Source organism: Ictidomys tridecemlineatus, chromosome 1, assembly GCF_052094955.1.
Source record: "Ictidomys tridecemlineatus isolate mIctTri1 chromosome 1, mIctTri1.hap1, whole genome shotgun sequence".
NCBI lineage: Eukaryota > Metazoa > Chordata > Mammalia > Rodentia > Sciuridae > Ictidomys > Ictidomys tridecemlineatus.
In genome coordinates, this window is record NC_135477.1 from 262,737,645 (window position 1) to 262,762,754 (window position 25,110).

Here is a 25,110-nt window from a genome sequence, read left to right on the forward strand (position 1 = left end):
ACAAATAAATAAAATAAAGGTTCATCAACAACTAAAAAATATTAAAAAAAAGAAAAAGAAAAAGAACGGGTTTGGGGCTGGTACAGTGCTTGCCTTTCATGCACAAGGCTCTGGGTTCAATCCCCAGCATCACCAAAAAAAAAAGGTGTTTTTTTAAAAAGCATTAAAATGAGAAAATGTGGCACAAGAATAACCATGCCATGGCCAACTGATTCTCAACCAGAATTCCCAGCTACTCATAGGGAAGAGCAGTGCTTCAACCAACAATGCAGAGCCAACAGGATCTCCACATGCCGCAGAATGACGCTGGACCCTTCCTCACGCAAAACGAGAAAATCATGTGATATTGACAGAGACCTAAATGAAGAGTTAAAACTAAAACACAAGAATAAGTCCTCACAACCTTAGATCTGACAATGATTAAAACTGGCATCAAAAAACAGTAACAAAAGAAAAACCTGAATAAATGGGACTGTGTGAAAATAAAAACTATACTTCATAGGACCCTATCAAGAAGAAAAGCTGGGTGAGGGACACGCATGTGGGGAGGCCAAGGAGGCAGGACCACCCGAGCCCAGGAGCCCAGGATCAGCCTGGGCAGCAGTGTGTGGCCCGAGTTGGAAAGAAAACAAAACATGAAGTGAAAGACAACCACAGAACAGGAGCAGTGCTGTGGGATGTGAGGTCCCCCAAAAGCTCACGTGTGGGACAAGGTAAGAAGGTCTGAAGAGAAATGACTGGGTCGTGAGGGTCTTAGCCCACCAGTGGATTAACCCCTGGCAGGATTAAGTGCGTGGTAACTGAAGGTGGGTGGGGCGAGCTGGAGGAGACTGGTCCCTGGGAGCAGAGCTTTTGGGGTGTACATTTTGCATCTGGTGAGTGAACACTTCCTCTCTCTTGGCTTCCTGGTCATCATGTGAGCTGCTTCCCCACACCACACTCTTCTGCCACGATGTCCTGCCTCACCTTGAGCCCCAGATGGAGCCGCTGTGTATGGATTGAGACTCCTGGAACTGTGAGCCCCTGAATGAACTAAAATTGTTCCCATGCAGTCTCTTAGTCACAGTACTGAAGAAGGTGACTAAAACGAGCAGAAATTGACAACTCACATCTGATAGGGCCTAAAGTCCAGAACAGACAGAACTCTTACAGCTCAACAACAAAAAGATAAGAAAACAATTAAAATATGGACAAAGGGCTTGAGCTTCTCTACAAACGCCCCACGAGTGGTCAGCGCACGGAGCCCAGCCTCCTGCACGTTGAGCAAACGGACATCGAACCCCGTGAAATGAGCCCCCAGCACTCACACCAACAGCACTCATACTAACGGCACGGCAATCTTGTTAGGGGTGGGGACCGGATCAGGATATTGCAGAGCCGCCATGGTGCCTGGCAGAGTCCCCCACGAGCCAGCAAGGCCACTCCAAGGGACGTCGCAGAGCTGAAAGTACCTGTTCCAGCAGAACCTGCACCAGAATGCACACTCCTGTTCACCGCAGCCAAGACGGGCACACAGCCCACGTGTCCACCACAGATAGGTTAGTCGTGGCCTGTGCACACGATGGAAGAGCCACAGGAAGGGATGGGGCCAGGACACAGCAGCATGCTGAGCCTGGGGGTGGCACTGAGGGAGGCCAGACAAGGTCACCTGACTCTACCTACACAAGCACCCAGAATGCAGGCAGTGGACGTGGCTGCTGAATGGCTAAGGCCACTCAGGAATGATGACGCTGGGAACCAGACAGAGGTAGGGATCACACACCTTTGAATGTGCCAAGCACCACAGAACTCAAGTGTGCACGGACAGCTTCAGTGATGTGCACTGTACTTCAGGAAAAAGACATAAACATTGACACACATATGTGGACCCAGCTTCTGAAGTGTTCAGCAGGACCCTGAGGGCAGGACAGCCCTGGACTCCCTGGGCTGGGCACAGATGGGTCTCTGGAGGGCACAGAGAGGGCTGGGGGCTGAAGGGCCTGAGGGAGTCAAGCCAATGGGATGACTCCCAGAGAAGGAGGTGTCCGGGCTTCTGGATGAGAGGAGGGTGGGCGGTGGTGGGGCACAGTGGCTGAGTGAGGTGGAGGGGCACGGGTATGGGGCTGGCCTTCAGAGGGGCAGCCTTCCTGGGAGTGGTGTGGGGCTCCTGCCTCACCCTTGGAGCCGCCCAGGGCTGACCAGTACACTTCTCCAAGAAACCAGAGTGGGCATGTGGAGGCGGGAGGCCAGTATGCAAGGCCATCCCATCTGGACGGCAAGGTCTTTCAACTCAGACAGGAAACTCCCAAGCCGCACCCAGGCCTGGCCCAGCCTGGGGGGAACAGGCCAGGGACATTTCCCGGCACCCTGAGAAGACCGGGCTTGCAGCAAACCCCCGGACCACCCTCCAAGTCAGAAACAGTGAAGGGGATGGGCTGACCCCACATCCCCAGAGACCCCAACCCCAGAACTGCCACCCTGACCCACCCTCATGCCAAAATGAGGCCCAATCCTCAGAGTAGGAAGGGTTCTGGGGCCACGGAAGGGGCCAGAACACCAGGAAGATGGAGGAGGGCAGAGGCTGCTGCCCGGTGGCCCACGCAGACAGTCCTCACTCACCTACATTTTAAACTCCCTCCAAGCAGCAGGAACCCAGGTGGGAGCCAAGATGCCCTCCCCAGCCTTACCCTCCACTCACTGGGTACCCCTGTGGCTGCCACGTGCCCAAAGCCACTTTCTCCTGGATGCCCAACTCGGCACTGGTGCGGCCTAAAATGCCGGCACTGGCACAAAACACCCAGAAGCCCACTGCACAGGGCTGGGGGCAAGAATCCCACACAGCCACCCTCACCGACACCACTTGGTTTCTCCCTATGCCTGCTGCCTGTCTGAGGGTCCTGGGCAAAGGTGGTGGTGTCACTGCACAGATGTCCCCTCCCACTGGGTGCTGTGTACCCTCCTCTGTCCCTTGAGCCAGACTCCCAGCAGAACCCCTCCTAGGGGGGCTGTGTGGGTCTGCCAGGAACAGCCTCCTTCCCTGCTTTGGAGGCAGGCAGGGATGCCTCCCAGTCATGGGGGGAGGACCTTGGTGGCCTGTGCCAGGATCCTTCCCAGTGACAAACCCCTAAGTGCTTCTCACAAGTAAGGCTGCACTGCCTAGTGTGGCCTGCCACGGGCAGCCCGTGGGCCTCCTGTCCACAAAATGGTGAATGTGCTTCTCCAGGAAACCTGAGCGTTTACAAGAGCAGTACCCACTCATTTTAGAAACCAAGCGGAAGGGAAACAGAGAGCACCCTCAGGCAGCCCATCCACACTGTCCAAGGCCGGTGTCCCCAAGCTCATCCACCTGCATTTTCAACAGCTCTGGGACCATCAGGAGGTGCTATCTTGCTGGAGATGGGAAGCCACACTTGGTCAGAGCCCTAGGTGCCACCTTGACATCATCTGTGAGTGGGTGACAACCATCAACTTACATGGCTGCCGTGAGGCTGAGTTAGGGCCACTTAGCTGTTCCCCTGATGAAAGCCCACTGTCCCAGACCTTCACTCTAAGGGGTCCCAGACCCCCCTGGGAATCTGCAGAGTGAGGCAGGAGGCCCCAGTGGTGGGTATGGGCTAAGAAATGGGCCTATCCTCTGTTATCTGGAGCATCCTCTGCTGTGGATCACTCAGCCAGGCCAGGAGAAGGCATTACACACTGTCCAGTACCCACGCTCTGTGGGCCAGACATCCCAGAGCACATGCATGCACACATGTGTGGGCACACACCCTCTGCAGGACCCTCACAGCCTGCTGCTGGTGGCACAGTCCTGAGGAGGCAAGCCCCCTCCTTCCTCAGGACAGCTGGGGTGGCCACCGCAGACTGACCCACTGGACCCAAACTCTGGAACAAACCAGGAAACAGGCCTGTGAAGCTACACACAGGAGCTGGAACTGTCAAGGCCTGGGCCCTGGCAGGTAGAGCCCTGGGGGGCCAGTCACAGCTGTGGACTGGCCCCTCCCAGCCAGTTGGCACAGGCCGCCTCCCGACCCAGGTCTGTGCGTTCAGTTTCCAGTAACCACCAGCTTCCTAGTCCCTCATCCTTCTCTGAAAGTATCCACAATCTGGGATTTTCGGCCAATGAAGACTAGGAGCGAAATTGCCACTAAGAGCAAATTCCTGGAACCCTGGGATTCCCTCCCAAGCTTGAGCCCTGCCTGGAAATGTTTGACCCCAACCGAGAGGCCCACTTTGCCACCCTCACAAGGCTCTGCCCACCGTGTCACTGGCCCCTGGTAGGGCTCAGGTGGCCTGGAGGGAGCCCCCTGCCAGAGTCTGTCTAAAAGGCTTCCGGAAGAACTTGCGCAGAGAGCAAAGGGCGAGTTAGGTTAGCTCATGTCCATCAGCAGCGGGGGAGGGGGCTGGGTTGAGAATTTCCTGGACAGGGGAAACTGAGGCCCCGGACGATGAAAGTAGACTGGCTTCCTTCAAAGGTCTAGGTGCTAAGTGAGGAACCCCCACTAACTCCAGAATGCCCGCCACGTCCAACAGCCTCAGGGCGCCAAGGATGGGTGGAAGCAGAGGTCCCTGGTGTCCCGGGCGGCCAACGCAGCCAGAGGTGGGGAGGCGGGGAAGCCGGCAGAGCCCTCGAGGGCACTTACCCGGGGCCGGCGGGGCTCGGAGGCTCACGCGGTACCACGCGGGGAGCCGCCCTGGCCGGGAGCTGTGGCCGTGCGGCTGTCGGCTCGCATCTCGGGGACCAGGCGGCAGGGCGGGCGCAAAAGGGCGGCCCCACCCCGGCACGCGAGCCGCCCCGCCCCGGAGCGGCCAGAAAGGGGGAGGCGGCAGGGGGCGCGCGCGGGCATCCTCATCCCGGCGGTGCCGCCCCGCCTTCTGGTCCCTCCAGGCTTCGGGTCCCGCCAGGGTCATCGTGTCTGGGCCTGGTGACGCTTGCGCCCTTCGAGGGCCCGCGGTACCCCCAGGTCTGCGCGCGCTGGGTTCGGATGGAGTCCTGCGCCTCGAGGTCCTCCCGTGTGGGCAGCCTGGGCGGGATCGCGCCCTGCCACTCGCTGAGTGCGCACCAGCAGAGCCCCAGACCCTCCTCCTCCAGCGCCACGCGCCGGGTCCCACCTGCGCGGGGGAAGGCGGAGCTGGCATCCGACGGCGGAGCGCGGGGAGGAGGCCCGGACTCCTTCCAGCGGCTCACCAGCCCGGGGCCAGACCCGCGGGAAGAGGTACGTAGGGCTAGCGTGTGCCGCCCTGTGTGCTGTTGCTAGATCAAAAGGGCTTTGCGTAGTATAAAATGTCACTAAGACACTTTGTGAGTTTTTGACCCTGAACTTCCAGGAACGAGATCTGCACCGAGCACGTTAATGTCTTAGGGAGACGTGCGCTCCCCAGTGTTTCAGGGTCCTGACAGGCCGCACGTGCACTGCCCGCTTCTCTCTGGAGACCCAGACTCTCGCTGCCCTGCACCGGTCCTCCCCGAAGGGCCCGCGAACCCAGCCCCCTGCGCCTTCCGAACCCTAGAGCCTCAGGTACGCCCCCAGGCGCCAATGCCTCGGGCCGCACCCTCTTTTCTTCCCATCCCAGAGGGTTTTCCGCCCCTCGCTCTCCTCCATCCTCGAGACACCACTGGTTTTGACACCTTTTTACCCGGGGCGTGGGTTGACCAGGTGCACGGTTCTGGCCCGGGGAACCGTCTCAGGTCTCTATCTAGCGCCTGAGGGACCTCCAAGGTTCCTGGCCCCTCTACTCACGCCACCTCCCTCGGGTCGCGTGGGATAGTCCCTTGGTGGCGCCTCGCCTGCTCCTCGGTGTCTGTCGGCTCAGGTCCACATCAAAGCCCCAGGGACAGCGCAGGCTTTGCCCGCAGCCAGGGTGCTACTCGTGGCCCCCACAGCCTGAGGACAATCCCGTGTTCTGACGGCTCACACTGCGCCTGCTGCGGGGCTCTCCCCGGACCCTCCGGCGGCTGCTCCCGGCCTCAGAAGAGGCCCTGCCCTCCTGCCTCCAGAGCGCACAGCCCCGGAAAGCGCCTGTCTCCCGAGTCCGAGGACTGCTCAGTCCCTCTCTGCCCTGGTCTGTCCGATGGACCGCAGAGGCTCAACAATGCTCGCGAGGCAGAGGCAGGAGGATTGTGAGTTCAAAGCCAACCTTAGCAAAAGTGAGGCATTAAACAACTCACTAAGACCCTGTCTCTAAATAAAATAAAATAAAAAAAATAGTGCTGGGGATGTGGCTCAGTGGTGAGTGCCCCTCAGTGGTGAGTTCAATCCCCACTACCAAAAAAAAAAAAAAATCTGATGGTTTTATGTGGGTTTTGATATGAAATAATATTGCTGAATTTAAAAAAATCATTAGTTGTATCTTGATCCAATTTTTGTGAAGTGAACTCTGCATGGAAGAAACTGGGAAGCTCTGAGGTAACCTGTTGACTTTAATTTCTTTTTATTTTTCAAAATGTCTGTAATTCATGTACGTTTTGTAAGAATCATGGTGCACTTTTGTGAACTGCTGCGGAGCATAGGGCCCTAGGCATATGTGGTGGTACTTGTAGTGCCAGAGAGGAGGGGTATGCCGTGTCAAGGCTGCCTTGAGAATCCCTCCCAAACCTTTGGAGCTTCCTAGACAGAGCTGACACTTGCCCTCGGTGGGAGACAGCCCCACATCTCAGGACAGGCACCAGTGGCACTCCCCAGCCAGAACCAGTGGAAGGAGTGACTTCACTGCTGTTCCTGGGGATTTGAAGCAGAAGCTGCCTACATAGGTGTAGCAGGAACCTCAGTCCCTGCCCCTCTTCCCCTCAAACTGCCCTCAAGAGGCACAGGCCCCTCATCCCCACAGTCCTTAGTTCTCTACCAAAGGAGGCATGACCCTTAAGGCCCCCTGCAGTCCCAGGTGGAGAACTCTCTCTGGACCATAGCCAGAGAGCTCTTGGTCTCCCAAGCAGAGTTCCCAGGCACAGGACGTGTCTGCCTCTGTGACTTCTGACTAAGACAGGCGTGGGGGATACCTGGGGAGTTCGTGTTGGTTGGGGAAGCCGGAGGAGGGATTTCCAGTTGGTATGTGGTGTGTCCCAGGGGAAGGCCACGTGCTTGGTTCAAGGGAGTTCGGAATAAAGTTTGTTCCTGCTTGAGTGGCTCTTGATTTGTGCCCAGCCAGACTGCGGCAGATGATCCGACCCAATTACCTACTTATACTGACTCCTTGTCTTTAATTCTTGCTTCATCCTTTGTGCTAAGACCAATCAATGTGGAAGGAATGTCTTTCAATGATGCAGTAGGGCCAACTGGATGTCCACATGCAAGACAATGAGGTCAGAGCCTCACTTCATACCAGAGGCAAAATTAACTAAAACTGAATCGAAGACCGCCTCATAAACGCTAGAACTGTACTGCCTTTGAAGGAGAACACTTGATACAGCCTTGGCTCTGATATCTTGGTTATGACACCAAAAGAAGATGATGAAAAGAAATGAATACATAAGTTGGACTACATAAAAACTTGGAACTTGTTTTTTGCATCAAAGGATACAATGAACAGAATAAAAGGCAACCTACAAAAAGGGAGAGAATATTCCAGTATCCAAAATATAAAAAAAATTTCCTACAATTCAACAACAAAAGATTATTGACCCAATTTTAAAATGGGCAAAGGTCTTGAAAATACATTTCTCAAAAAAACATATGTAGCCAATAAACACATGAAAAAATGTACAAGGTAACCATTATTAGGGAAATGCAAAACAAAAACTCAATGAGATACCATCTCATACTCATTAGGATGACTTCTGACAAAAAAAAAAAAAAGGAAAAAGAAAGGAAGAGAGAAAGGGGAAACAAAGTTTGTGTTGGCCATGATGCAGGGAAACTGGAACACTTGAACACTGTTGGCAGCAATATAAAAGGTGCAGCTTCTGTGGAAACAGTGGGGCAGTTTCTCCAAAAATTAAAGGTAGAATGACTGTGCCAGGCATGATGGCCATGCTGTGATCCCAGACTCAGGAGGATCCAAGCACCAGCCCAGCCAGGGCAGCTTAGTGAGACCCTGTCTGAAAGTAAAGATAAAAAGATCTGGGGATGTGGCTCAGTGACCCCTGGGTTTGGTTGCACATTTCCACTGATAGATGACCGCATAACAAGCCATCACACCTTCTTGATTCACTCGGCCTTGAAAAGGAAGGACATTCTGACACCTGAAACAATTTGGGAGAAGCTGGAGGACATTATGCTCAGGGAAGTACACCTGAACAGGACAAGAGCAATAAAGTTCCACTTGTTGGATTCATAGACAGAGGTGGAAGGGGTTTTCAAGATTAGGGGAGGAGGAGAAGGGAGCTGGTACTTAATACAGGCAGAACTTCGGTTTTGGAAGATGGAAAGTTCTGGGGATGGCGGGTGACAATAGTCACACAGCAAAGTGAACATTCTTAATGCCACTGGATTGTATACTCAGAAATGGTAAGCATGATGAACTTCATGTGTACCAGACATATGCAAATAGGCAAGGATCCCCTTACCAACCCATCCACCAGGCAAGCTCTGCCTCTCAGAGGCACAAAGGGCAGCCTCCTGAGCCTCTGAGGAATCCGACACCAGTCAGATAATGTCACATGCACTGGCACATGAGGGCCAACGTGAACTCATGAGCTGCACTTAATGTTGAGAAGCCAGGAGTGTGGCTGGCCCTTGACCTTCGTGTCGTCAGGCCACGTAGGGTAAAGGGTCCCTGATGACAAACTCTGACCTTGCTACTCACCCTCAGGCAGCAGGGAGGCCCCTGGTTGTCAGAGGATGTGGAAGCTCGAAGAGTCTGGCATGAGCCCACGGCAGGGAGACAGGATGCCTTATCTCCCCATGCTGACCCCGGTTCCCCTCCCTGCACCTGCTAACACCACCTCCATCTGGATAGTGGGCTCCAGGGTGACCAGGTGATGGCACAGGAGGGACAGCCTGAGCTTTATGTGGACTGTTTCCCCTCAGGAAGGGCCCTCTGAAGTTTGGTGGGAGCTCCAGGGTGGAGAGTGGTTTCTTTCTTCATTTCTGTGCTCAGACAAGGAGCCAACCCATGCACTCATCACCCATGGCAGGAGGGTGTCTGGTCTTGAGGACACAGGAGAGGACTTGCTGCAGGTCTCAGCAGGCTGGCCTCTCCAGGCCAGTGCCTTGTCCATTACTGTCCCTGGCTCACTCCATCCATCCACACTCATGCCATCATGACGACCAGTTGAGTGGACAACAGGAGAGCGAGCTGCCTAGAGCGTCCTGGCCACATCCCATAGCCACCCTGGCACTGGGGGAGGCTAACAGCCCTCGGCCTCTGCAGCTGCTGTGAACACCCTCCCAGCAGCTGGCAGGTCCTCTGTGGCATGACTATACTGCCCCCAGGTGGCCCAAGGCCGTAGGTGTCCCACGGGCTGTGAGGGTGCTGGAGGCGGCCAGCGATGCATTTTACTGGGCGCGTTTCCCAGGTTCTTACTGCTCAGACCCCACCAGGAGCCTGCTCAGGGGTATGCAGAGGGTGGGTGGGGCTGGGGGCCCTACTGCACTTCAGGTAGGCTCTGTAAGCCTCTGCCTTCCCAGGACTTCCAGGGAACAGTGGTGGATGCCCCACCTCAGTTCCCAGGCTGCCACCATCTCCACTGGCTGAACATTCTACCCCAGCCATTCTCAGGTGTGCAGCACAGGGACTCTCAGGTGTGTGGTGGAGCTGTACTCAGGCACAAGAGCAGGGAGATGAGGCCGAGTAGGCTGATCACGGGGCCTGTGGGGCTGAGACGAGGGAGCACCCTCCACAGGCTCCTCCAGTAGCAAGGCAGTAGGGCTGGGACCCTGGAGGAAGTGGAGAGACTGGGGCTTTAACAAAGAAGGGGGCAATGCACACTGAACTCGTGGGTCTGAGGTGTGAAAGCTGACCTCACTGGACCGGGGTGGGGTCAGCTTCTGGTCTGGGTCACAGCTTGTCAACGTCCAGGAGGCAACCATCATGGCTGTGAGTAGAAATTTTCATATTCCCCAGGAAACCCCACAGGCCCCTTGGCTAGTGACATCTACAATGCCATTCTGCCACCACAGCCCCTAATGATCCCAACAACTAGATACCACAGACAAGAAACCCTCACCCTCCAGGTCCCCTCCTAGGCCAGCACAGGCCCCAGTGGACCCCATGGACACCCAGTTTCTCATCGGTGGCACCAAATGTCCTCACATCCTCCCCACAAGTCTGACTACACCACCCATCTCCTTCACGCAAAGCTCACAGGTGAAGGGCCTAAGTCCCCCACTTGGCATGGGGCCGCTGGGAGTGGCCTCACCTCTGTGGGACACCTCGTCTCCCTGTCTCATGCCTGTCCTGCTGTTCCCATCAGATGCAGCTTCAGGCACGTGTGTCTAGGATGATGGAGGCTGGGAATGTGGGCACATTTCTTCCCTGTTTGATGAGGAGCTACCAGTAGGCCTTGAGTCTGTACCTTTACTTTATTGCTTATGTTGCCTGTTCCAATGAATACAATAAACTCCTTTTAGAAAAGTAAGGCACGTGAAAGCCTCTGTGCAAGTTCATTTCACTTAAAAATTCTATTGGCTGATAAAAGCATTTCCACTACAGAACTGGAGATCGAGGAAAGTACATGATGCATTTTGGGAGAACACCTGAACCATTATTAGGTTTCGCCTCATGGCACAATTAGCAGGCCAGCAAACCCAGTGTTTCTTATGTTGACATGGTGGCTGCTACGACTGCAAAGCCGTAGTCAGCTTATCCACATATGTACAGCCAGGTCCCCAAGTGTTAACTACACAAGATCCGACGGAAGAACAGCATCTAACTGCATCTGGGTCCCCATTTGTTACAGGGAAGGAATTTGGCATTTTCAGTCTTTTCTCATATGATGTGCTGCTGTCCACAAGGCGTGCATTATACAATGCTGAAGACCATGGAGAGATACTGCTCATAGGACACCTGAATCCAGCCATCTTGATCCGTGTCGTAACGTCTGAATATGTCCGTCAACCTCTGGGAAAAGAACAGGCATTTAGAGCTTGGTGTGTGCTGAACAGAAGGACAAAATGGGACATCTGGAAACACAACCTCATCCCTGAGAGGGACATGGGTGATGGACACCCATGCCAGAGGCACAGGTAGAAGCAGCCTCAGCACTGTCTACGGAGCAGTGGAGCCTGAGGACATGGGATGAAGGGTAGGGCAGGCCTGGCCCCACTAGACTCCAAATGGATAGATACTTCCTCCCACTCTGGGTCATGGCTTGTCGAAGTTCAGAAGCATCCCCATGGGTGGCTCCTCCCGAGGGCTCATCTTGGTGGTGAACTGGGCCAGGGAAGACAGTCCTAACACGGGCTCTTACCCTGGAAACCAAGCCCAGCAGGGGACGGCCAGCCCCTCTAGCCCCCCCACCTCCTGCTTGACTTGCCCCTGCCCTCCAACAGCCCGAGGGCCCAGGCCAGCCAGAAGCAGAGGGACAGCCGCTCAACCCTGAAGAGAGGCTGAGAGTGCCACTCCAGAGGTGGACCCAGCAACCCCGACACACTCTAAAGAATGCCAGGACAAGACAAACAGGCACAAGGGAATTCTGCAGACAAAAGAACCCGACAACCCCAGCACCCTGAGGGTCAGCCACTGCGAGTTCCTATGTGAGAACTGCTAGCACAACACAAGTGACAGTCATGCACTACCAGGTGGTTCCAGTCAACAGTGTGCAACATGTGGCCAGGGCCACGCTGCTTTGGTTCTTTTCTGTTCTGTGGCCCTAAGAACTGAACCCAGGGCTGCACATATGCTAGGCGAGTGCTCTAATGCGAAGCATGTCCCAGTCCTTATTTTATTTTGAGACTGGGCCTTGCTAAGTTGCCAGGCTGGCCTTGAACTTGTGGTCTTCCTGCCACAGTCCTCCGAGTTGGTAACAGGTACAATTTGGACCCAGTGTCTCACAAAGGTCCATGTGTTGAAGGCTTGATCCCCAGGCATGGCAAGACGGGAGGTGATGGAACCTTCAGGAGATAGGGCCCAGTGGGAGGAAATGGGTTGATTGGGGATGTCCCCTTGCAGGGACATGAGGATACCAGTCCTGCCTTCCCTTGCATTTGCTTCACAGCCATCAAAAGATAATTCCTCTGCCATGCACTCTTGCCTCCCCATAGTCCCAAAAGCCACAGAGACAAGCAGACAAGGCCTGAGTCCTCCAAAACTATAAGCAAAAACAAACCTTTCCTCTTAAGTGGGTTTATCTCAGATATTTGTTACATAAAAGAAAGCTGACTGCCACAGTGGCTAACCTACCTAGCCTAGGTGCAGCAGGCTCTGCCCTCCCAATGGTGTATTGCTCAGAACATGTCTCTCTGTTTCATGATGTTTGTCAGTACAAGAGAACACCAGCAACAGCTATCTCTGACTGAACAATGGGAAGCCTGGGCCTGTAACTGAGAGGCAGAGCACCTGCCTAGCATGTTTCAGGCCCTGGGTTCCATCCCAGCACTGCCCAACAAAACAAAATGCAAAAAACACAGGTAATTTTCCTTTTAATTTTATTTGTATTTTAAGATTTCTATAAGTTTTCATGTTGTATTTTTTTTTTAAATTAATTTTCAAAAAAACCTCTTTTTGCAGTGCTGGGGATAAAACCCAGGGCCTTATAAATGCTGGGCAAGCACTCCAGCACTGTGCTATATCCCCAGCCCTCAAAAGCCTTAAAAGGAAGGAAATCATTCTGATAAAATTTTTACTTATGGGACATGGCTTTTGCTTTTAGATTCTCCCCTTCTAACATTCCAGGGTGAGTGTTGACCCAGAACTGACAACATCCCCCAGAGCTACAGGACACGGGTCTGGGGGCAGAGAACTCCTAGCGGGACCCCTGTTGCTGAGAACCCAAAGGAGACCTTCACCAAGGCAGCAGAAGGGCTTGTTACAGAACAAATTAAAACCCTGACCCCACAGCACTTCAGAGAGTCCAAAAGGACAGCGCACATCGCACCTCCTTCTTGGATGTTCAGAGGACATGGGAAGCACAACCCCACATCAGGGAACACTGAGCAGCAGGCAAAGGCAAGGCTTTCCCCCTCCAAGACCAGAGGCATGAGAGGCGGCAGACCTTTCTCCAACCCTCAGTGAGAACCTGTTAAAGAACCTGGAGGCTGTGCTTAGCTGACCAAAGGCAACACACTTTAACTGATCTATCATTTAATGGGAAAAAAAATTAAGAACAATTATCAAAATTCTACATTATGTCTAAAATCCCAATGCCATCAATGCCTCTCAATGATTCCAGAGTCAGCAAGGAGTGCCCTCAGTCTGGACTCCAACTGGGGGAAGAGGGAAAGAGGACTGAAATGGAGTTCATCAAATTCCATGCATGCGTGATTTTGTCAAAATGAACCCAACTACTATAAATAAATATGATGCTTAAAAAAAAAATTTAAAAACTCCCCAAACAAAAAAGCAAAAAAAAAAAAAAACTCCTATACATGCCTTATACATTTCATGTAAGGCCAAGTATCCTGCTCTGGTGTGAACCCTTCCCTGCTCCTGCCCAGCCCCCACAGAGCCACTCTGTCACCTGTAAGACAATGCAGCCCTGGATGAAGTCATCAAAGGCAATCTGCCCTCGTCCTTGTCTGTCAAATTTCCGAATGAGGATGTCGTGGAACTGGTCAGAGAGCCGATAGCCTGGGAGAGGAAAGGTCAGAGTCAAGATGGGCAGATGAGGTGGGAGGAATGCACCAATGCTCATGCCCCCTGCCTACTCGCCAGCCTCCCCACAGCAAAAACTGCCACTCCAGTCAATGCACTCTGAGAGCTGAAAGACACTGCCTGACCAACCATTCCAAAACTCGTTTAGTTTCCAGGACTACAATTGACTTACCTAGAGACCAGTGCCCTCTCCCTGTAGGACAACCTATCGTTCTCCTGAGCACAAGCATCTGCTGGCTAACTGCACCCTCCCCACAGGGCAGCCAGGCATGGCAACCCGAGCCCCTGGAGCATCTCACTAGTCTGCCAAACTATCGAAGCCCCGAAGGACGTGCTGCCCTGGCTGCTTATTACCAGAGAGTGCTCCGAGAGCTAAAATACCACAGAGGGTTCCAGTGAAACAAATGAAGACATGAGGAAAGGGGAATGACAGGGCACATGACATCAGGGAACTGAGGACACAAGGAAAGTCGGCCTCACCAAGTTCAGAATCCCCAGGGTCACTGAGCCCTGATTCCTCTCCAATTTACTAAGCATGTTTGGAGAAGGTCTCCAGTGGAGAGAGGGTCTGAAGGAAAGTGGAGGAACCAGATGTAGACGGAGGCACAGGAGGACACAGCTCACATGCTTCCTTCTTTACCCCCTACTACCTGCAGCTCACCTGATTCCTTCCCTCACCCCCCACTACCTGTGTGGCCATGGTATCCTTACTGATTCAGGAGACAAGATCCAGGTGCCAATATATTTTTACCGGTTTTCAGTCTTGTTGGGGTCTTTGCAAGGATATGCACACCTATTGTCTGATTGAATCTCACAGTTAATTACCTGTATGAACACTTATTCATCATTTCACTATAAAGACTCAACACACACAAACATGTTCATAGTACCTTCCAGAGCACTCAGGGGGAGCTGGGATTTAAGTACAGGACCACTAAATGAGTCCCTGGAGGTTGAGTGGGACCCCCAACTGTCATCAGAAAGAGAGCAAGTAGGGAACAGTTGCACTCATCTCCTTACACCTATCAAGTACCTGGCAGGTGAGGCAGCACCCTGGCTGAGCCCTGACCTGATGAGGATGGAGCCTGGAACACGGCCAAGGGCACTGCAGATCCAGGGTGTGGATGGGGTGACAAGAGCCATTGCTGATTTCCTGCCAGGGCTGAGGAAGGCCAATGAGATGGGAACAAAGATACAGAATTTCCAGTCTGAACACTGAATTTCCAGAAACAACTCCACAGATCCTGGAATCAACTCCAGGTCTCTGGCGCTCTTGCAGGGAAAGCAAGAACAGAGAAAGATGGGAAAAGCAAGCAATGAACAGAAAGGCCAGGAAAAAAGGCTCAACTGGAGGACAAACCTGGTTGTGTGGGAGCCAGGAGGCACTCTGCACATGGCCACAACCCAGTCAGGCCTGGCCAGCAAGACGTGGGGGCAAGGGCCACCTTGCAGACCCACCTGGGGAGTACCTTCTCTCCACAGGATGAGAGCTGACTCTGGAAATACTGCTCTTGAACCAAACAGCTCTGACTGCAACATACATCATCCATTCCAGTTCCAGCTAAGCTGCCCCCACCCAAAAGGGCAAGGTCACCTGAGGCCTCCCAGCCTATGAGAAGCAGCAAGAGGACAATTCCATACCAATGGGGCACACCGCTGGGAAGTCTGGACCCTCTCTGGACAGACGGGGTGAAGCAGGGGCTACAGGGTCTGAGTGAGGCAGTCCTTCTCACCCCTGCCAAGCCCACTCTCCTAGCGCCCCCAAGGCAATAGTGGCCTCCTGGAGAGGGGATAGGAATACGCCTCCCGTGTCTACTTCCAAATAGCCTTTGGTGATGCAGCAACCCAGGAACTAATATGAGGAAGATACCACCAGAAACTGCCCAGTGGACACTCCTGGTCCAGGCCATGCAGCCTGTGGGTCAGATGGTCAGCACCAGTCCAGAGACCCCTGCCCATCATGAGCCCCACCACCAGGAATAGCATGGCACCACTGCAGTCACAACATGACCTGGGAGAAACTGGACAGACAGCAGTGATCACCAGTGGACAAGGAAATAGGAGGAAAGTTAAACCGTTGGTGGCCTGTATGGCACCAACCAGACGACGCCATGAGAAAGGAGATGGGGCTGCTGGTCAGGCACAACGGTCATAAAAATGCTGTTAACCTCGTAAGATGAGCTGCTCACACTGACCTCCTAGGCAGGTATCCACTAATCCAGCTGCAGAATGAGGGATGCAGGGGACACAAGCCTCGAACTTGCTCAGAAAGCTTCAGCCACAAAGAGATGTAGAGAAAAGATTGAAAATGAGTGACGGAAAAGTGAGGTGGATTATACTTCCACAGTTTTCATTATAAAAACTAAACTGCAGAAGTTGCCAGAGGCAGGGTGGGGGAGGGGAGCCCAGGGGAATCCTGGGGGAGCAGGGGTTCTGAATGCACTGCCCACCAGAAGGGACAGCTTAACGTAGGTAAGCCAAACTTCAAGTCAGCAACAATCACGTTGAAGAGCCTGCCAGCAGCCACGCTGGGGAAGGTGTCATGTCCACACCTGGCCATGTTAACAAGTTTAAATACACAGTGAAAGGGTCATCAGATCCACTGAGTGGTCCTACCAGAGTCACACAATGCCACCTGGGCTGGTCTGAGACGCCCACTGTTGAGCTGCTCTGTTACCTGAGAGCAACACACCCATTCTCAGGAGTCAAAATAGAGCAAGAATTTCTGTTTCTAAGGCCAAATCTTAACAGTTACAACCGAAAATCTTCCAAAGTAACTGACCTCCTAGACAGGTATCCACCTACTCCAGCTGCAGAACGAGGGATGCAGGGGACACGAGTCTCAGCCTTGTGCAAACAAGATGACCATGTTCCTTTTCATGGAAGACAAGGGGGGACAACCCTGGAAAACCAGAAACCAAACTCAAGAAGAAATCTGGCAGGACCACCAGAGAGGTACTACACAAGACACTGCTCCTCCAGAAGGCACCCGGGAAGCCAGAGGACTCTGGGTCTGCCTCTGAGGCAGCCTGTGCTCCTGACCAGCCACACCCTCACCACGACTACAGAAACAGAGGTTCTAAAGCACCCTTGGCTTGAACAGGTCACAGAGAGTCTGAGAGGCTGAGGAGCACCATCCACATCAATGTTTCCACTGAGTTCCAATGACCCACTGTGCTCAGCACAAGCTCCAAGGCCTCAAGATGTGGGGCAGGCTGACATTCTGTGGTACTGAGACTGCACATGGGCCCAGCTTTGTCCCCAGCGCCATGTGGCACTTGCCCCATTGGGCTGTACTGGGCCTCCTGTGCCTTCACTGGCGCTCTCTAAGCCATGCGGCCATTCTGCCTGGAGACCCTTCTTCCACCACGCCAGGAGACAGGCCAGCCAGGACCTCACCAGGCCCCCCACACAAAGATGCAACAAGATTGTGTGTATTCCAAATTCTAACTCAGAGTTGTCCTGTCCAAATCCTGCCTCACAACAGGTGAGTTCTCAATATCTTTCCTAAAATCAGCCCTGTGGACAAGTTAATGAGGTGAGAAGGGAGAGGAGGAGGAGATGGCCATGAGCCACATGCTGGGAGAAGAAGTGGGGAGAGGTGCAAGAGCCATGTTAGCAACCACAGGAAATACCGAACTTGAGCATCACAAGACTCCAACGGCACAGCACTGTGGACTGTGGTCTAATCTTTCATATTTTTCCTAAAGAGCACTTGTAAGCAACTTTTCAGTAAGCACAGAAGAGTTTGGTAACACAGACCAGACGATGACAGCACTAAGCAAAATTGCTCTAGATAGAGTCTAGGTGGAACTATGAGCAGCTGCGGGCTGGTCCCAAACAGCTTGGTGTTTTCTTTGTAAGTAAAAATCGCAGCTTCCTTTCAGGCCCAAGATCAGTTCTGGAACCCTTGAGTGAGCTCTGGACAAGTACTCTGAACACTCAAGAGAAGCATGGCATGCTGTCACATACCTGCACACAACAGAAGTATGCACATGTGGACACATGCCACATAGACACACAGCGCGTTTGAGAATGGGCACGTGCTCTAACTCTCCATTGAGGCACAGTTTGGAAGGACTGAGAGTTAGAGCTGATAACTTACAGAATTGCCTCTTAGGGTCATTTTATCACTGTGTGTTTTGATGCATCAGGAAGCATAAACTGTCCCACACCACTTTATCACTTCCACTTGAAACTGTTTCAAAAGCCCCATTCTCAATTTTGTTCATCAAATCACCCCATAGGAAAAAAACTGAAGGTTTGCATAGCCCTTATCTCATTTTGGATGAAAAACTGAACAAAAGACTACATGTCAAATATATACAATAAATAGTATCAAAATATGACACTGTACAATGTAACATAAACAGAAATTTCACATGGACTGGGTTAAAAATCTGTAAGTTGAACAAAGTAAAATAAAATTCAGGGGCTCCTAGGTTCCAAAATGAAATATGCTACACAATCAAGACAAGTGAATTACCAAAACCTGAGAGTGCTTGCTTGAGCTCGTTCTTGTCGATCATTCCAGAGTTGTCCCTGTCATAGGTGCGGAAGACATTCTGCCAGTCTGTGATGTACTTCCACACGCCTGTGAATTCGCTGAAGTTCACGCCAGCCTTGTTCTCCCGGTCAAACATAGCTAAGGCAGAGGGACAGAGTATCAGTGCTGAGACAGAGGAACGGTGTCAGGCAGGTCTCTGAGCTGTCCTTCAGAACGCCAGCGTGGGGCCAGCCTACAGATCACCGTGTGCTAGCTCACAAACAGGACTTGGCTGAATGGGGCCCTGCCTGGTGGAGGCCTAGGGGACAGTCCCAGAATAATAATACGCAGACACAGCTGTGTGGCAGACCGTGGGTGGAATCACAGTAAAAGTCAAAACCACACTTTCCACTGAAGTAGGCTCTGGAAAGCAGACTCTCTGCTTGTGCTCGCCTCACCTGAGGTCACCAAGGTGCAGAGGTCCAGGAGCCCCTGCTCCTGACTCCCAGTCCCAGGAGAGAGTAAACTCTGCCACCCCTCAGGAGCTGGAAACAGTCCTCCAGGGACAAGGGGAATCTATTCTAGTTAAAAAGAGATCTAGCCTACCATTAGGATTTAATTTTTTTTAAAAAATAAGTCCACATTTTTCATTAAAAAAAAAAAAATCAGTGTAATTCCAGGTCCAGATAATAAGAATCATTGAATACAATTACATGTTACTGCAAAATGGCTAACAAATAAAACAAGTCAGTCTGAAGTGCTGCTGTAGAGAAAATGATAAAATTGCCTGTTGTTTTAGGAGACTAAGGCCAGACTATAGGAAGAATGCTCCTGGATCATATAGAAGTCCATTCCAGGTCAGTAGCACATCTCATCATCAAAGAACATGTGAAGACTGAGCATTCAGATTCCTCCACACAGTGCAGAAGCACGTTTGTAACGATGGGCTGTTTTTAACATCACAGCCTCAAGTGTGGACTGTACAGAGGTGTGGTATCGACATGCTGGTGAGTGCCACTCCAGCCTGCTTCTGTACCTGGGCAATGCCAATAAAAAGCCACCCAGCTGAGGCTGAGCAGAACAGCAGCTTCCAGGCCAGCCTCTGGCAGGGAAGTGCACATGCCCCATCTCCTGCTCCATCGACATGTTTCCTGGTGCGGAAGGCTACATCCCTGCCAGCACATCCGTGTGTTACCTCAATGTCTTTACCTGTAGCAAGATGCAGTGCCTGTGGCTTACACCACACACCCTGCAATACAGCACTAAGCTCACAGACAGAGAGGAACCCAGAAGGAGAGGCACAGGACCCAAGGTTCCATGTCAAAGGCAACCAGGAAGGGAACTACATCTTTGGAAGAGTAGGATAGAGAAAAAAAATCATCTCTCAGAACAGGAAATCTTCAAGAAACTGGTGGAACAGTGAACTTTCCCTGAGACTATGTGACAGTGAACCCTTCCCTCTTGGATCTGGAGCTCAAGTTCTGTAGCAAGGGAGACTCAAACTGAGAAACCCACACCCTGGCTGCAGAAATATGAATTTTTTTCTGGAGGATGTATTCCCAGATCAAGCCTGGTTTGCACACATTGAGTTCAGCCACACACGAACCCACAAAGCAAATAAAAATACTAAAATACTAAGGAAATTAGCCATGCATGAGGTTCAGCAGGAATAACAGTCAGACATGGATCATCTTCTCAAGGATTCAGGAGTGTCAGGAACACATGGTGAAGTAGACAAGTTGAACAAGTAACCCCCTCTCACAGTGCTGGGGACTGAACCCAGGGCCTTGAGCATGCCAAGTAAGTATTCTACCACTGAGCTTCACCCCCAACCCTTTTTATAGTTAAGCCAAGTCTTGCAAACTTGTCCAGGCTGGCCTCAAACTTGCAATCCTCCTGCTTCAGTCTCTTGAGCAGCTGGAGTTATAGATGTGTGCTACCATGCCTGGCAAATACTTAATTCTCCAATAAAAACATTTATTTAAAATGTAAGAGACCATAACATACAATATTCAAAGAAATAAAAGAGAGAATCATAAAAACCAGCAATAAGAGACTATTCAAAATTAACTATTAATAACTATATAATAACTTTAAAATTCATTATAATAAAAAATTAACTATATAATAACTTTAAAAATTTTATACACATACTACCTTTAGAATTCAAAAATTGAAAATGTCAGTTAAACTGTAAATCAAAACTAAAAACTGTGAAAGCTGTATACACAGAGGTGAGAAGTCCAGGGGCAGGATGTGGCACACAAGGGCCAGCGCCTCCTGAGTAGACTCCAGAAAGCACAAGCTTATCTAGGCAGTTCCCAGGGGAGCTTGTCTGCAATACTTACAAATGATTGACCTGACAGTCACTGGGTTAAACGGGGTCCATGTGCCTGCAAACAAACATAGCAACAATTAAACCAATGCCTTCCCCCTACCCCTAAAGAGGTTCTCAGCAAGGGCCTGGCTTCAGGAGCACCATAAGATCTTCCCGTTGTCACAACCAGGAGGAGCCTAAGCACTGAGTAGGCAATATCCCATGTCCTGCCAGACATGCAAGCTATTTATGACCACCAAGCTGGACGCTAACTCTCTGAAGTTCTGGCTGAGAGTGTTTCTGGGGATCATAGACACAGCTGACCAACTCACATGGTCACAGCTTCTTACAGAGGAGACACAGTAAAAGCAGCAAGGGAAAAGTGGATGGGAAACCAGATGTGAGCCTCCAGAGTCTAGCCAGAGCCTGCTCAACTGCACCTGTGAGAGCTGCCACAGGGCCACTATCAAGGACACTATCCAGGGCACTTGATCTTTCTCCAAGGAGACAGAATTAACAAGTAGTTCCATTATGATCTACTTGGAAATCTGCAAAGAGATTGCCTTAAATATAGGACAATAATTAATTCTGACCATCCTGGATGAGTCTAAAAGAGAAAATCCCATTAAAAAATTTTATACCCAGATCAGATATATTTGAATACATGAATAGGCCTCCACACACTGGGTTACAGAATAAGGTCCTTGGGTAAATATTTGAGTAGAAAAACTGGTGGTAAAAAACATGAAAATTCTGTTCAACATGAACAGAACATACTCCTGGGGGTTCAGGGCTTACCTGGGGCCAGTCACTGAGCTCCATTTGCCTAGAGACAAAAGCAGGTGTTTGCCACAAATCGCAACCTGGTACAAATCACCCAGGCCAAGAGGCACAGCTCAGTTCACAGATCTTGGCGAGACAAAGCACTCTTCCCAAACATTCTAGGAGCTCAGTTCCCAGGAGACAGATGAGGGCCAGTCACCCAACAGGCTCTTCTTAGGAACATGGGTAGCCTGTCTGCTGAGCTGACCCTACCTACCCAGGGATCAAAGCACAGGTAGACCTCTGTTCCATCACCCATGAAATGGGACCTCTGTTGGAGAAGAACGGTGATGTGAATGGATAATTATTCTATAGTAAATTGCTGCTTGTATGGTCTAAATTATCTCAATTGTTTTAGGATGAACTAGAAAGCTATTTGGTAAAATGTCCTTAAAAGAAGGTAAGTTTTTTTTTTTTTTTTCCAAGTAGTTAAAAAGTGCTCCTTCAAATTATAACAATGTCATATTAAGGCAAACTTACTTCAAAAGCACAAAAAAATGAGCTTGAGAAAAATTCATTTCTCATTATCCCAAGAAATAATGTGGAAATAAAAAATAAAAAACACATACTACCCTCAGGACAGTCTGCGGCAAGCTGTTTCACAGGGCCAGAGAACACCTGCTCTCTGCTGCTGCATGCCCCATGGCCACAGCCCTCCCTGCGGTAGCCCTTGCAGCAGCTCTGTTATCCATCACCACTGGAGCTGGCTCCTAAGCCAATAGTGGCAGCAGAGACACAGCCACTGTCCTGTGGTGGCACCCATCGACACTCCAGCTGGCTCTTGTCTCCAAGCATGAGGGAGGCACTTTGACTGTATTTCCTTGATTTGTTCTCCCAGAGGCTGTGAGGACACTGATGCTGGCAGATACTTGTTCAACTTCACACTACTGAAACAGGGAGAGCAGGATGTGGATCCTGGCAGCACCAGGGCCCAACTGAGCCCTCCAGGGCAGACAGGCTGTCCTGCTAGTGAGGGTGAACAACACCTGTGAAAGGTTCACACAAGACACAAGATCTAAACTGATCTTGTATCTTGGTCAGTACTCTGGAACAGACAAACAAAGAGACACAAAAGAGACCATAAACCTTTACCAGTCCTGGTAAAGAGGCCATACAAAGTGTCGTCTCTGATGCACGCCTCAATAGGGCTCATATGGCCTTCCACCACACATGCACAGCATGATGTGAAGAAAACCATCCATTCCTCACTTGGAAAGTCTGAGGCCAAGATGTGCTAAAGTGTGGCCTGCTAGATAGCAGAAGCTCTTGAGGCCTTTCTAGTAGTAACCCTGCCTTGCTTCTCCTCAGAGTAGAAGGAGCACTGGAGACATCAAACACAGTTGAAAGGGGTTAATGATGACCAGAGAAGAGGAAAAATCAATAAGCACAATAGTCAGGGCAGAGATAATGCAATCCTGCTGCCCAAACAATCTAAATAAACGTGTGTGAAATGATAACCTAGTGCCTGAGGTCCACATAGGCTGGATGCAGGGGAATGGTGTCTATGGCACCTGCCATTCTGAGGTAAGGGTGTCACGCTGAAACCCATGTTCTCAGAAATGAACACTAAATACCGGACACATGCCAGTGGCAAGAGCTTCTCCTCAATGCTGCCAGGCAGTGTCCAGCAGCCTAGTGTTGCCCACTCCCTCATTCAACCAACTACAACACTGAAGTGCTTCCTACTAACAAAGCCAGACCTTTTGACATTTTTGTCACACCTTAAAACTGTTCCTTTACCCAGCTTAAATTATATGCTTCTGGAAAGACAAGTGTGTTAGTTACCAGTGACCAAAACACCTACCAGGAAGAACAACTTAGGGTAGGAAAGGTTTATTTTGGCTGAAAGTTTCAGAGGTTTATAATCCATGATTGACTGACTCCATTGCTATGGGTCTGAGATGAGGCAGAGTATCATGTGAAAATGCATGGTGGAGGAAAGCCGCTCAGCTCATAGCAGAGGGGAAGCAAAGATAGATAGGAAAGGGTCAGGAACAGATGTGGGGAAGGGCATAACACCAGCACCCTATTTCCTTCAGCTACACCCCACCTGCCTATAGTTTTTACCATCACCCAGGAATCCATTCCAATTATTAATTCATCACATGGATTAATGCATTGATGAGGTCACAGCCTTCATGATCCAATCACTGTACCTCTGAACATTTGCTGCACTAACACATGAGCTTTTGGGGGACATTCCAAATCTAAACCATAACAGCAAGCCTTAACTATATTAATCAGAAAAGTTGGCCGTATCTGAGGAATTATGAAAGGCATTTAACAAAGAAAAATGCCTCCAAAGCTACCACACTTCAGTCATCAAGAATGACTCCAGAGTTCCCAACACACCCTATACAAGGGCCACCATCCTCCCAGCCCCTAAATGCATAGTATTCCCCACACAGTTAAGAACATCTGTCATGATTCTGCTGCCAGTACCTCCAATTTCTTCACTTCCCAATTTGGACCTAGAGTTTCAGCAGTTCCTAAGCAAAAGTGTTATGTAGACCATCTCCAAATTCTTCAATAATTATCTAGTACTCTCGATGACCCTTTCCAGAGGAGTCACTAAGATTCTGAGAACATTCAAGGACCTTCAAGACACCTGAAGGATTTCTGTTGCACAAAGCTACACTTCCTACCCCTCACTCAGAAGCAACACCCTGGCTGCTGTTTCCAGAAAGCCTGTCTCTATGCTCCCCTGCATCAACTTGGTGGTGTGCGGAGCAGAAGCGGTGATAAAAACCAGGAAGCCACCAGCTGGCAAGTCAGAAACACCTCTTCCATGTTTAGGTTATAGTAATTCAGTCTGAATGACTCCTCTGTACTTGGAAAAATAAATTCCAGAAGGGAAATTGCTTACTGTGAGAGGATCAGGCTTTGACTCACCATTGGATAGCGCCTGCTGAAGCTCACTGTCCGATATCACCCCACTCCTGTCTTTATCAACTCTACAAAATCAAGAAGACCAGGAAAGTTGGTGATGAAATGTGCAGGAAAAGCAAAATATGGCAGAAACAAACTATCTGTCCATTACCTTACATTAGTTCTGGGACATTCCTCAGGTAGACCTTTCACTTGGCTGTCAGAATGTCACACACCACATGCCCGCGGGGGATTAAGAAATTTTCCCCAAGACCCTAAGGGTCAGGCATCCGGGTCTGAATTCACACCTGCACCAGTTTGTCTTTCACAAACGCTGAAAGATTCTCTGGGGCAGTCAAATCATTCCTAGGCAATGAGTCACTCGAATTACGGTCATTTGTTCAAAAGGACAACTGGGACTTAGGACGCTGCCAACCGTCACCTGCTCCAGGGACGCAGGTCTACCTGCCCTTGCTGGGCTGCTACCCTCTTCCACAGCGCAGGGTCTGGCCTGTTACTGCCTTCCTCGAACCGAGCAGGAGCCGCCCTGCGCCCTCTGCTCTGCATCTCGTGACGGGCCCAGCGCACCCGGAGGGGCGAGGAGGGAGAGGGGCCGGGGAGGACGACGAAGGAGGAGGGGGTGACAGGAGAGGAGCCCGGGAAGGTCGAGGGAGGAGGGCGAGGAAGGTGAGGGAGGAGGCTGAAGAAAGAAGCCCGGGCGGCCCCGTCTCACCGCTGGAAGACGTTCCACAGGAAGCTCTGGTCCGGCAACGCCGCGCCCGCAGCTGGGCCCGGGCCGGAACCCGGGCCAGGGCGATAGGAGTAGGCGGCCATGGACCCTGGAACCGGCGGCAACGCGGCAAGACTCGGGCGGCTCCACTTCCGCCTCTGCTGGGGGCGGAGCCAGGCGCCCACGCCGCTCACGACACTTCCGGGAGTGCCGGAAGTGTCG

At 51.3% G+C, this 25,110-nt stretch overlaps 2 protein-coding genes across 4 annotated transcripts in view; both read right to left on the bottom strand.

Moving 5' to 3' along the window:
• Positions 1-5,097, bottom strand: part of Ahrr (aryl hydrocarbon receptor repressor) — an 80,822-nt gene extending 75,725 nt beyond the window's left edge. Inside the window, exon 1 of the mRNA XM_078018724.1 lies at positions 4,620-5,097. Within this exon, the coding sequence (XP_077874850.1) occupies positions 4,620-4,887 (268 nt within the window). The 5' untranslated portion in view covers positions 4,888-5,097. The remainder of the gene's footprint in view (positions 1-4,619) is intronic.
• A 5,320-nt stretch (positions 5,098-10,417) lies between these two features.
• Pdcd6 (programmed cell death 6) lies at positions 10,418-25,073 on the bottom strand. 3 transcript variants are annotated; one of them, XM_005340739.5, is made up of 6 exons: positions 24,892-25,073; positions 24,183-24,244; positions 20,500-20,544; positions 18,158-18,310; positions 13,532-13,641; positions 10,418-10,974 (listed from the first exon to the last, which is right to left on the bottom strand). In XM_005340739.5, the coding sequence occupies exons 1-6, from the start codon at positions 24,990-24,992 to the stop codon at positions 10,876-10,878; spliced, it is 570 nt and encodes a 189-aa protein (XP_005340796.1). In that variant the 5' UTR covers positions 24,993-25,073; the 3' UTR covers positions 10,418-10,875. The 3 variants fall into 3 exon arrangements, with proteins under 3 accessions (XP_005340796.1, XP_005340795.1, XP_005340797.1); XM_005340738.5 differs by having other exon boundaries at positions 18,152-18,310; positions 24,892-25,072; XM_005340740.5 differs by lacking the exon at positions 24,183-24,244 and having other exon boundaries at positions 18,152-18,310; positions 24,892-25,025.
• Positions 25,074-25,110: the final 37 nt, after the last annotated feature.

Excerpts from the sequence above, each read along its gene's own strand:
- Pdcd6 (XM_005340738.5), bottom strand. The coding sequence starts at position 24,992 with ATGGCCGCCTACTCCTATCGCCCTGGCCCGGGTTCCGGCCCGGGCCCA. Across the intron at positions 24,245-24,891 it reads CTGTGGAACGTCTTCCAGCG|AGTTGATAAAGACAGGAGTG; the intron begins GTGAGACGGGGC and ends TTGATTTTGTAG. Across the intron at positions 10,975-13,531 it reads AGGGCTGCATTGTCTTACAG|AGGTTGACGGACATATTCAG; the intron begins GTGACAGAGTGG and ends TTCTTTTCCCAG.